Below are 13,086 nucleotides of genomic sequence, written 5' to 3'. Positions count from 1 at the left end.
AATTAAAAATAAGATCAACTTCATTTATTTGTGTAATATGAAAGATAGGATCAAGAGATACCTCTGAAGAGTCATGTTGTGTTAGGGGAGAATATGAAATTGAATGGCCTATAAGGGGGGGGGGGGGGGGGGGGTTGAATAGAAATATCCCAAAAATACCACTTTAAAAAATTTTCTTTTTAAAAATCAGAGTTTGATAAAAAATCACTCGGCATGACAGAATTTTCGTACAAAATGTATTCTTTTTGGATTGATCATAATAAACTTAATCAGAAATACAAAACGTGTGATAGATGAAAATACTAAATCAGTTAATGTCTCGATTGACCAAAGAAAATCAATTTACAGGAGGTGAGATTTGCTGGCACTTACAATATAGGTGTCAAGAGTGACGTCCTAACACCATACAATGTCAAGACAGATGTTATGAGATTTGCTGACTGACAGAACAAATAAATCAAAACTGAAATAAACTTCAGAATGATAAATAACACAATCAATTGTTAACCCAGTTCGGTGCAACTTCATCTATTCTGGGGGCTAACAAGCCAAGAAGGAAATCCACTATAATAGTATTAGTTCAAAGCATAAACAATTCAAATTTACAATTTATCACCTAATCACTACTTTTATGCAATTTCTACTTAGTAACCTCCTAGATATGAGAATCCTCTATCACTTCCTACAATCACCTCAGTGATTAAAGACAACTACAATCCCAGCAACTGTACCAAACACCAATCACATTCCCAGTGCCTGGAAGAACTAAAATAGAAATATTACACTTTCAAATCTTTTGCTTAAATATTTTGCTTAAAGGCTTCAACCAAGAACAATACTCAACTCTTTTGCTTAAAAGTTTCAAGAGTGAGAACAAACAGTCCACCTCAATGTATCAGAAGATACATGAGTGACTCACAAACAAAAGCACACGAAGAACTTGAACTCCTCTCAAAACCTAAACCCTTATTTGCACTCATGATTTCAATTTGTTAATGCTTTCTATACTAGGTTTAGCAAGTCTCCATTTATAGACTCTTGTAGTATGGGCTTGGACTTCTGAATCAAATCCAATATTTTCCTTTTTCAATTAACTGCAATATCTTTAACGAAAATAGGAACAGATCAAATCAAATCATAGTTTCCTAAAAAAATCTTAATGATCCTTTTTTTTCTGAAACCAAATCAAATATGCATTTGTCTTAAAAACTCCTTGATTAGTTGCGCCCGTATGAGTGCCTGAATCTTCCAGAAACTCATATTTTTCAATCAAATCTTCAAAGATTAAAATCCAGTCTAAACTGTCATGATGTTCTGGTATAACATGTCACAACATCTATATGGGTGCGGCTTAGCATTTTATTGAGTGGTCATGAATACGAAGTTGCATTATTTACCATAACATCTCACATTTATCATTTATCATTTTCCACTCACGGATGTTAACCTGATCTTCTAGTAAGTTCAACTTTTGAAGATAATATTTCTTAAGCTTGTCTAATCCATCATTATAACCTGAAGAAGAATCATTCCCCTTCCATTCCTTCAATTCTGCATTCTCAGTCTGCCAAATTACAAAGCACCGATAAATCATTCCTCTTATATGAATAATTATTCATTTACAGTAAATTAAACATAATCAAGTTTAAGAAATCAAAATTTACCATCTTAGTATCAAAATCCCTAAGAAATCAACAATATCAATTACAAAAATTCCAAACATTATTGGTACAAAAACTACGAAATCAAGCTGACCTGATACGCTTTGCTCATGAATGTGGCAACAAAATCAAGCTGACGAGAAAAGTAATAGGTGCGTGTTACCGGAGATGATGGAGGAAGAAGATGAAGATATGCGAAGAGAAGATGTGCAGTGGTTGAGGAACATAGGCACCGTGTTACCAAAAGACGCAAAGATGGGGAGTTTTGAAGTGTGACGGTGGGAGTATACGACGGCGACGGCTCACGTTGAAGAGAAGCTTGTCAATAAACATTTTGAATAGTGTGTGACCTTTCCCTCTCCCAAATAAGAGTAAATGTATTCCAACTTTTCACTTTTCCATGCATTGAACAAAGTGGATTATAAACTGGCTCTTGAAAAATGGAATTTGACGTCTTATTTTTACATTGAAAATGTGTAATCAGAGATAGCGTATGTTAAATAAAGCAACATTGAATTTAAAAAATAGACATTTAAACAAAATTAAAAATTGTAAGAAAAAATATGGTAGTGACACATCAACAGAATTAAATGTCAAATGCATATAATTGAAGCAATGGTGTAATTAAACAAATTTAACCCTGAAATCAGAAAAGTTATAACATTAAATCAAAAGGATATACTTAGTTTTTCTAAGTATTTTAATTGTTATAGATGTATATTAGATTATATTAATACTTAAAGAAGGAGACAATATTTTTCTTTCTATTTTGTAGGAGAATTTAACTTGCCACCCCCATTTTATACCCCATTTTATACCTGCCAACCCCTCAAATAGGGCATTTTTACCAAATTATCCCCGTAAAATACCGGAATTTTTGAAATTTCTGGTACCGTACCAGAAATTTCATATAAATACTAGAAATTTTGTTGATTTTACCAATTTTGCCGTGCCTGATGCTACATACTAGAAACTTAAAATTTTCGGTACCGGATTTTTCAAATTTACGGTGTTAAAAATGATACCGAAAATTTGAAATTTTCGGTACATAAAATAGTGCATCACCACCACATTTCAAAGTATATGAAAAAGTGCAGTAGCGGTACCGGATTTTCCTTATGCAAATTTGAAAAAGTGCGGTACCGGATTTTCCTTATGCAAATTTGTAAAGAGTGTATCACCAATATTACCGGAAATTTAAAATTTCCAGTATATGAAAAATTACGGAAATTTGAAATTTCCGGTAATATTGGGACTTAATATTTTAAATTGCATCGGAAATTTTGAAAATTCCGGTAAATGGATACCAGAATTTTGTAAAAAAACAAAGAATTTTCAGTATCGATCAAAACGAGGTACCGGAAATTTGCTCTGCGGTACCGAAAATTTACTTTTTGATGATTTTGACAACAGTAATTTTTTTCTAGAAAAAAGTAAAAATTTCGAGTAAACAAGAACATTTTGAGAATAACGTTAAATAGAAGGTGGCAAATATAAAAAAGGAGTGGCAAGTTAATTTCTCATTTTGTGGATGCAACTTAATTCCATTTTGAACCAGCCCATGAAAGTCTTTGGATTGAACCTTTTTACACATAACAATAATTCATGGGCCGGGCTTGGTTTTTAGAATAATGGCCGCCCAAACATATGGAAACTAAATTACTAGTACCTTTAAAAAATAAAGAAGGAGCAAAAACCTACAAAGAAACTATTGAAAAAACAAAATGAAAAATCAAAATTCATAAAATATTAACAAAAAATACCCACATTTTTTAAAATAGTTTTATGATAAAAAATTCAAATTAAATGTAACAATATAAAATTATGCCCTAATTCGGATATTTATTAAAATATATTTAAATGGTTCTTGCAACTCTAGAAAATATATTATTGAAAAATATAAAATTCCATATTAGTTAAATATAAATTTTTTAAAATATGTATACAAAGTGTCATCTTAAAATTAACGAGTTAGGTTAAACTTTTGTAATATGATATTAAACCATATTGATAAAGATATTGACAATCAATTGTGTATGTTTAAGCATCAAAGTCAATAGAGTGTTGGTCGCAAGGAAGTGTTTTTTGTATAAAAATTATTTTTTAAATATTAAAATAATTAATAATATCAAAATTATGTGTGTTTCATTGATTATTTAATATATTTGAAAAAACAATTTTTTCTTAAAAAAGATTGGAGGTATTAATAATTTTTTTGTGGACCTAAAACTAGAGTTTTAGTAGTTTTCAATAATTTGATTCCTAGGTCGGCACGAGAGTAGCTCTAGAATAATAAATCCTAAATAATATAACAACAAAAATATTATTAATTACCTTGTAAATTAGATATAGCTTCATTTAAAGAAATTCCCAATATATATCCTTATTCTGGTTTGTACAATCAATGCCACACAGCTCACACATTTATCAGTAACAATTTTTGTTCTAAGGCAGTTATAATTATTTTATTACAGTTGCAACAAAACCTTCCCTCCACCTAATAATTTATTACATAGTCCGTATGAAACTTTGTAGAACTCCATTGAGTATCTTGAAAGTAACTCACATATATTCATTATAGTTTCATTTGTTAAAATTGGTAATGCATTCTCTTCAATCAATGCTTCAAAGGCAAGCAACATAATAACAATAAGTATAGAATAAATGATGGTAGGTGAAATTAGGCTAAGTTCATCATAATTGATTACTTGTACTTACTAGTTACGATAGAATAATTTTCTCAAGACTTTAGGTTATATTGGAAGTGAAATGCCATTATGTGGAGAAGCATGGCCTGGCAGAAATTAATTTATGGCTTGTAAGATGTAAGCCAACTGTATAGAGGAAATTTGATGTGGACATCTTTTGTAGCCCCCACACCAACAAACATGACATAAATTGGCCCACGGTTTTTTCTTTGACAACAAATTGTTGGACAAAAAATTATGATTGGCATGTAAAGGAAAGTGATTATCTTCTTTTTAGGCTTAATTGTAGAGTGATAAATCAATCAACTATAGGGGAATTGGTTATTTGTGAAAAGTATATTTCACTAATCAAGTTGTGACAAAAAGAAAATGGCATACAATCAAGGGGGACATGATATGAAAGAGATTTAACAAGCATCCAAAAGTTAAAATTTCCGCAATTCTTTTCAGGCTACCACATACATTTTATATGGCACCACTACTTTTGAGAGACTTCATTTTTTCATTTTTATCAAACAATAAGTTATTTTGAACTTTCAAAAACATTTGGACAATCACATGAAAGAATTTTATGCAACTCTAGAAACTTATAAGACAAATGATATAATAAAATAAACAATATAAAGAATATAAAGAATCGGTGTATTGAGTATTATTCAATCAATTGACGCTATTGACTTAGCTGATACAAATATATCATGAAATCTCTCAAAACAGAAAAACAAGAATAAACATGATTGAAAATTATGAACCCATTCTAATCCAAAACTTCTCTTTTGCCGGCTGCCTTTTAAAAAGTGTTGGTTTAACGTTATTAGCTGGACGCTTGATTGGCCATTAACGATCATTTTACTTCAAAAAAAATGTTTATATATGATTCGGCCTCTATAGTGGAGCTTCAACCTCCACCCATCCCCTTTGAAGGTGGTATTATTTTCTTGATCTTGTAATTTAGTGGCGTAATGTGGTAATATCTTGGTCACCATAAATGGACCATACCACTTTGATTAACATTTCTCAAAAAAACATCCTTAGTCTAAAGTTGAACAATAAGACATGTCTATAGTAGAAATCTCACTTTATCAACTTCTTATCATAATATTTCTAGGTCCTCAATTTTTAGATAGTTGCATTCTCATAGGATTGTAATCCTATCTCTTCAAACTCATTTAACTTTAATAATATTTTATTTCCAACTAATGTCTTATCAATGTTTAGAAACTTGACTGTCCAATATGTTTTATGCTCTAGTTTGAGTGGAAGATGACAATATTTTCCATATACAAACTCATAAGGCAACAATATGAGATATGTCTTGTATGTTGTATGATATGTCCATATTGTATCATCCAACTTCTTTGAGAAATCTTTTCTAGAATGTGTTAACTATCTTTTCTAGGATCTGATTCAATTGCATGTTGGATATTTCAACATGCCCAATAGTTTTTGAATTATAGATGTTGGGGAGAATATGAGTGAGAAATGTCTAGAAGGGGGTTGAGTATACCTTACCCTTAAAAACCGTTTTCTTAAAATCATAGTTTTCACAAAATTGGATAGCAAAAATTTTATTACACATGTCTTAGATTGTTTGGATTAATATCACGAGTAACTCGATGCTTAAGAAATAGAATGGAATATGGAATTATGAACAACTTAGTCAACCAATGAATTAATCAACAAAAACTCAATTTAAATGAGGTGTATAAATGAAATTTTATTGATCAATGAATTAATCTAATATTATAATTTGCACACAGATTAAATCGCAAGAAAGATGATCTAGATGACTTGATCAATACCAGACTTAAACTTATACAACAAATCGTTGTAAGCAAATTAAAGCCTAACAACATGCAATTTCTAAGCAAGTGGTAAAAACCTTAAAATGCAAACTATAAAGAAAAATTAAAGGAGATGGGAAAAGAGAAGACTGCACTAGGGTTTATACTAGTTCAACACGTTCGTCCTCTCTTGGCGCCTAATCCAGTCTCCAATGACAAGCCATTGAAATTTCCCAGTCTTCCACTATTTTGTCAATTTTTACAATGTGCATTTTATACATTAACAATGAATGAACATCATCTATGATAGATGTCACACTGTCTAAGAATTGAGAAGCAACCAAATCATGTTAATCTTGCTAGAGGTTAAAGAAAAATTGTGATCCAGACAAAAATTTTAAATTGGTGTAATTTAATAGAAAAAAATCAATTTTGAAAAACTTTCAGAGTTAGTGTGTCATGATCATCACTTTTGGAAAAATGGAATAAATGATTGATATATATGTGCTTGAGATAGAGCACTAAAAATGAGTACCCCCCCCCTTTTTTATTCGCGAGTCAAGTGTTGTGGGTACGATTCGAGTCAAATAAGGAAATTGTTCGAATCAAGAACTTAAAACCCAAAATTTTCCCATTTAATTTGAATTTGTGGTTTAATTCAAAGAATCGTGTGATTTTAATCATGCTAGCATAACCAAAATCTAGGATTTGAAATGAATTTTTTATTCGAATAAGCCTTTAGCTTGATTCTAATTTGAGTCAAAGAAGCTTGTGATTCGAATCACACTAGTAATGACAAAACTTGAATTTTAAATTCATTTATTGATTCAAATCACACTTCAAAAAGTTGCTACTTTAAGAAAAATGAAGTGTTTTATTGAATCTAAGGCTAGTGTCATAGGAATCATGAACTCATGTGTTTCTTGACCCCAAATATTCGACGAATTTGATTTGAACCACTATGGAACGATTTTTATCTAATGGTTCTATTTAATGCATGTAAAGAACGCAATTTAATGTAAAACACAATTTAATGAGTTGCACTCAATTTGGATATAAGTGCAAAACCTAACTTAGAGGGGACTCAATAACTAAAAATGATAAACGATAAGATAGTAAATGAGACAAGCATCAAAACCAATACCATAGAGAATTGCGACACACTGCCATTCACTCATGATTTCTCAATAATTTGATGCGTTGTATTTATTTTCAAGAAAATTGAGACACACTGCCATCCCCTTGTAGCATAATTTCATCAAATTTCTTCTTTGGTGTTTTCATCACATGATCGCACCATGATGTTATCCCTTCATACCACAATTTGAACATACCAAACTTCTTTGTTTTCTTCTCAGGATCGCACTACAATCCTCTCTAATTGTGGCACCATTCTTGGTAGGAACTTCTTCCTTTATTCTTCCTTTCTATAATGGACATGGCACACATGATTATTTCCCTCGCCTCCTAAAATCAATGGAAGATGTTTCAAATAGACGTGAAATATTCTTTCTTGAATGGTGTACTTGAAGAAGTTTATATAGGACAGCCACCAGGTTATTTACAACAAGGAGATGAAGATAAGGTGTACAAGTTAAAGAAATCATTATATGGTTTAAAGCAAGCACTTAAAGCTTGTTACACATGTATTGACTCAACTTCATCAACAACGCACTTCACATTAGTCTATGTGAGCATGCTTTATATGTCAAAGCAAACAAGGATGAGGATATTATTATTGTTTTATTGTATGTGGATATGATCTAATTTTTATAAAAAAATAATCACAAATTGTTAGAAGAATTCAAGGAGAGCATGTCCACACAGTTTGAGATGACAAATATGGGTCTAAAGTCTAATTCTCTAGGAATTGAAGTGAAACAAGTAGATTAGGGGATTTTTATTTCATAGAAGAAATATGCAATTAATATGCTGAAGAAATTTAAGATGGAATCATGTAAACCAATGGTGACTTCAATTGAAGAAAGATTGAAACTAGAAAGAGAAAGTGGTGGTGATATTGTAAATTCAACAAGTTCCAAAAGGCTAGTTGGAAGGCTTAGGTACTTGACAACAACAAGACCTGATATAGTTTATGGAGTTAGCATTATAATTAAATTCATGGACACACCGACACAATCACATTGACAAGCTGCAAAGAGAATTTTAAGGTATATAAAAGGAACAATTGATGAAGGAATCTTTTACTCAAGTTATAGCAAGCCTGAGTTGATTGGATACATAGACAGTGATTAGACAGGTAAAATTGAAACTTGAAAAAGTACTCAGAGTTTTGCTTTTCATCTTGGAATAAGTGTGTTTTCTCGGTCCTCAAAGGCTATCGACAATGGTTTCTAAGTTCAACACCCTATTTTTTCACTTTTTACACTCCACATCATCATCTCTCTCTTCCATCTAATAATTCAACACCCATTCAATTTTTACTTACTACAATGATTTTGTTTAATAAAATTCAACACCATACCCTACCACTTTTATTTCATATTATTATTTTCTTTTATGTTTTTATTTTTGTAATTATATATTAATAACAATTATCAATTGAAATTAAATTAAAATAATTAAGAGTTAAATAATTTATTTTAATTTTTTTCTAATTTAATAACTTATTTTAATTTTATATTCTTAATTAATTTTTTTCCTTGCAAGTAATAAATACGAAATATAGGAAAATTAGAGAGAAGAAAGTTAGTTTTTTTCTGTGTCCAAATCTAATGAAACTACTCTCTATTTATAGAGAAAAAAATGATGAATTTTGGTAAAAATAAAAAATTTAAAAAGAATAATTTACTATAAAATAATTGACACCAAATGATTATGATAAAATAAAAATATAATAACTTACAACAACCAATAATATTTTGCCAAGTGTTTTTTGTGGCCCCCACTTTCTCTTATTCAAAATGTTGAATTTATTCAACACAATTTAATCCACCTCATTTTCAACACCTAATTCAACACCTCATTACACTCATTCAACTACTTAATAAATTATTCAACATGTCCATATGGTCAAAGAAACAACAAGTAGTTGCTCTGTCAATAGTAGAGGCAGAGTACATATCAGTAACAAATTGTGCAACTCAAGCAGTTTGAATGCGAAAAATATTAAGTGAATTGCAACATCAACTAGATGATCGAGCAAAGGTATTTTGCAACGACAAAGCAACAATTTCTCTAACAATGAATCGTGTGTTTCATGGTCGCAACAAACATATTGACATCAAACATCGCTACATTGGTGGCTTAATCAGAAATAAAGAAATTATGGTGGAGTATTGCACTTCGGAAGATCAAATTTCCTATATTTTTACAAAGCCACTAAAAATCAGTTCGTTCTTGAAGATGAAGAATATGCTGAGAATGATGAAGTCAAGTTTAAGAGAGGATCTTATATGAAATGAAATTGTTTTAATTTGGTAGAGAAAATATATCCATCCGAGAGTTGCTCACATTATACATGTTTAAAGGTTTAAATTAAATCATCTAATATAATTACATCATGAACTAGTTGGCTGACCATAGTTTGCCAAAGCTAAAACTACACATGTTCCCATTAATATAAATAGTTAGCGTTCAGTTGTAGTCACAACACTCAGTGAAGCAATAACATCACACTTTCTGTGAATTTTTGTTTTATAAAAAAAAATTGATATTATTTTAAGTGTTTATTTTATAGCATCTTAATTTTCTCAAAACAATAATTTTATTTGTCAACAGTTTCAAAACATATGATATGATGCTTTCATTGATATTTGGTTACATAGTTAGAGCATCTCCAACGGTGAACCCATTTTTGGGTTCCTTGTGGACCTATTAAGCCACGTCAGCTTGAAGCAACTCAACTAATTTTTCGCTCCAATGGTGCAACTCTTAAGAACCCATATTGGGTCCCACAATTTTACTTTATTTATTAATATTTTATTCATATTAAATTTTATAGCAATTAAAATAATAATTTTAATTATTTAAATTAAAATTGATATAAAATAAATAAAATTCAAATTAAACTTATAATTTAAAATGATAATTAATATTTATCTCAAATACATGACATATAATTAAAAATAATAAAAACAAATAACATCACATAATAAATTAAACTTAAATTTCATCATCTACATGTCCAAAACGTTCCCAAATATACTCGACTAAATCTCCTTGAAGTTGACGATGAACTTGTTTTTCTCGAATACTTGCTCTTCTTTGTAGTCTTGTTGCAAGATTCGGATGAGGACCGCTAAATGTTTCGGTTGTTGAGTTGTTGTCATCCATATTATCATAAGAGTAATCAAAATTACCTCCATATGTATGTCGTTCGTCTTCAACAATCATGTTGTGTAATATGATGCATGCATATATGGTATGCTTGAGGGTGTCCATGTGCCAGGCACGTGCTGGGCCACGTATAATTGCAAATCGAGATTGAAGCACTCCAAATGTCCGCTCCACATCTTTTCTAGCTGATTCTTGATGTTGAGCAAATAACTTTTTCTTTTCTCCCTGTGGCATTGAAATGGTCTTGACAAATGTAGCCCACTCGGGATATATACCATCTGCTAAATAATACCCCATGTTATATGGTGTCCCATTGATTGTATATTGCACATTTGGAGCATGTCCTTCCAAAATATCGTTAAACACGTTGGATTGGTTTAGCACATTAATGTCATTGTTTGAACCTGCAATACCAAAAAAAGCATGCCAAATCCATAAGTCTTGTGATGCCACTGCTTCAAGTATGATTGTGGGCTTACCATGATCACCTCGACAATACTGTCCTTTCCATGCAATAGGACAATTTTTCCATTCCCAATGCATACAATCAATGGAACCCAACATACCTGGAAAGCCACGTGACTCTCCCATTTGTAAAAGATGTTCAACATCAGTGTTGTTAGGCTTTCTCAAATACTCAGCCCCAAATACAACATTCACGCCCTGAACGAATCTTTGTAAGCACTCAATTGAAGTGCTTTCACCGATTCGAACATATTCGTCTACAATGTCAGCAACAGACCCATACGCCAACATACGAATAGCAGATGTACATTTCTGCAATGGTGAAAGACCCATTTTACCAGTTGCATCGACCCTCATTTGGAAATATTCATCATGATTTCCAAGGGCATCTACAATTCGAAGAAATACATGCCTATGCATTTTGAACCTTCTTCGGAATTGAACATCTGTGTATACTGGATTTTCTGAGAAGTAGTCATTGAACAATCGATTATGCCCTTCTTCACGACCTCGATATATCGTTGTTCTTCTCTTTGGCCTAGAGGAATTTCCAGATTGAAGTTCATTTTGAACCTCTTGTTCTTCATCATTGTCGTCCATAAATTCTTCTTCAACCAACTCCCAAAATTCGTGATCGTAATTATCTGAATCGTCTGAATCCATTTTAGTAAATAATGAGAGAAGAATAAGATGAGAATGAGAAAAAAATGACATAAGTGGTAGTATATATAATGGTTTGAAAAACGGCTAGTTTGAATAACGGCTAGTTTGAATAACGGCTAGTTTGAATGACATAATATTTTTCATGAATATCTCGTTGACTATCGCTCATAGTAGAAGTGTCTTTCATCATTAGTTGCACTACCTTTAATTCTATCTCGTCCTCCTTACTTTGCGCTAGTCTTTCCATTGACACTAATCTTTTATTCCTTGCATCTTGCGTTGCATTTGGAACTTCCTTTGCCTTACCCTTCCTTTTTGATGCTTTTTGTCCCATTGGACGCTCCATTGGTGATGATGAGTTAAACTCATAACTTGAAGGTGTATCTGGATTCTACGATGATGCCTCACTAGCATAAGTCTTTGTTATTTTTGAAGAACTTCCAATCGATTCTCCCATCCATTTAGGTTCATCTTTTAACAATTGCCATGCGTACTCAAGATTGAATGTTGTACCTTGATCCTGAGCAAAAAATGCATTTGCAGCGGCCATGATATCGTTCTCCGATGTCCCACTTTTTTTCCATTAACAGCTTGTTTGTAACACCCAACAAAATTTTGAACCAAGCTATTTATTCGATGCCATCGACATTTTAATTGTCCCTTTAACTTTTCCCGCAATTGCCCACGATACTCGTTATAATTGGCAGCGACTCTTACCCAAAAACTCTCAGCCTTTTGATCAACTCCCACAATTGGATCCTTTGAAACATTGAGCAATGATTGGATAAGTAGTATATCCTCATCCCTTGTAAAGTGCTCTCGAGATTTTTTTTTAACAACAACCCTTTCTTCTTTTTTAGTGCCAACTTGAGTAGAAAATGGTGGAACATGAGTAGAAAATGGTGGAACTTGAGTAGAAAATGGTGGCATCGGTGGAATTTGAGAATTTTGAGGATTAGGATTTTGATAATTTTGCATGAAATTGAACATAGCTTGTTGATAATGAAAATGATTAGGATCCATTTGACCTAAACAATTGTAATTTGAAGTAAAACAAAAATGAAAAATTTGAGTTAAAATGATGAAATTGTGAGAGAGAAATTTGAAATTGAAGAGAAAATAAAAGTGTTGGTAAAATTTTTGTTGGTTAATTTTTTTCACAAAACTATATTTATAAAAAAAAATAACTTAAAAAAAAAATAAACAACTAACCGTTACCAACGGCTACATTTAATATTAAAACATTAAAATAATGAAAGAACCGTTGTATGATATTAATCCGATGGCCAGTTGGAGTTAACATGCCAAGAAAAAGTTGTCTTCAAATGTTTGCCATGCTGGCAAACCCATGTGAAGAACCACCGCTGGAGGTGGTATTACATTTGGGTATCGATTGACCCAGTGTAGTATTTATATACATATTTAATCATCTTTATCAAGCATGTGGTTATTTGTTAAAATTGGTTACTTGCATGAAATATATAAAATTCAAGGTTTTTGTGAATA

General features: G+C 31.4%; 1 protein-coding gene across 1 annotated transcript; it reads right to left on the bottom strand.

Annotated features, from left to right (window-relative positions):
• Positions 1-10,278: 10,278 nt before the first annotated feature.
• Positions 10,279-11,580, bottom strand: LOC131619976 (uncharacterized). Its single transcript, XM_058891007.1, has one exon. The coding sequence runs from the start codon at positions 11,578-11,580 to the stop codon at positions 10,279-10,281; it is 1,302 nt and encodes a 433-aa protein (XP_058746990.1).
• Between the last annotated feature and the right edge of the window lie 1,506 nt (positions 11,581-13,086).

This window comes from Vicia villosa, linkage group LG7, assembly GCF_029867415.1.
Source record: "Vicia villosa cultivar HV-30 ecotype Madison, WI linkage group LG7, Vvil1.0, whole genome shotgun sequence".
Lineage (NCBI taxonomy): Eukaryota > Viridiplantae > Streptophyta > Magnoliopsida > Fabales > Fabaceae > Vicia > Vicia villosa.
This window is presented reverse-complemented; position numbering and strand designations above follow the sequence as displayed.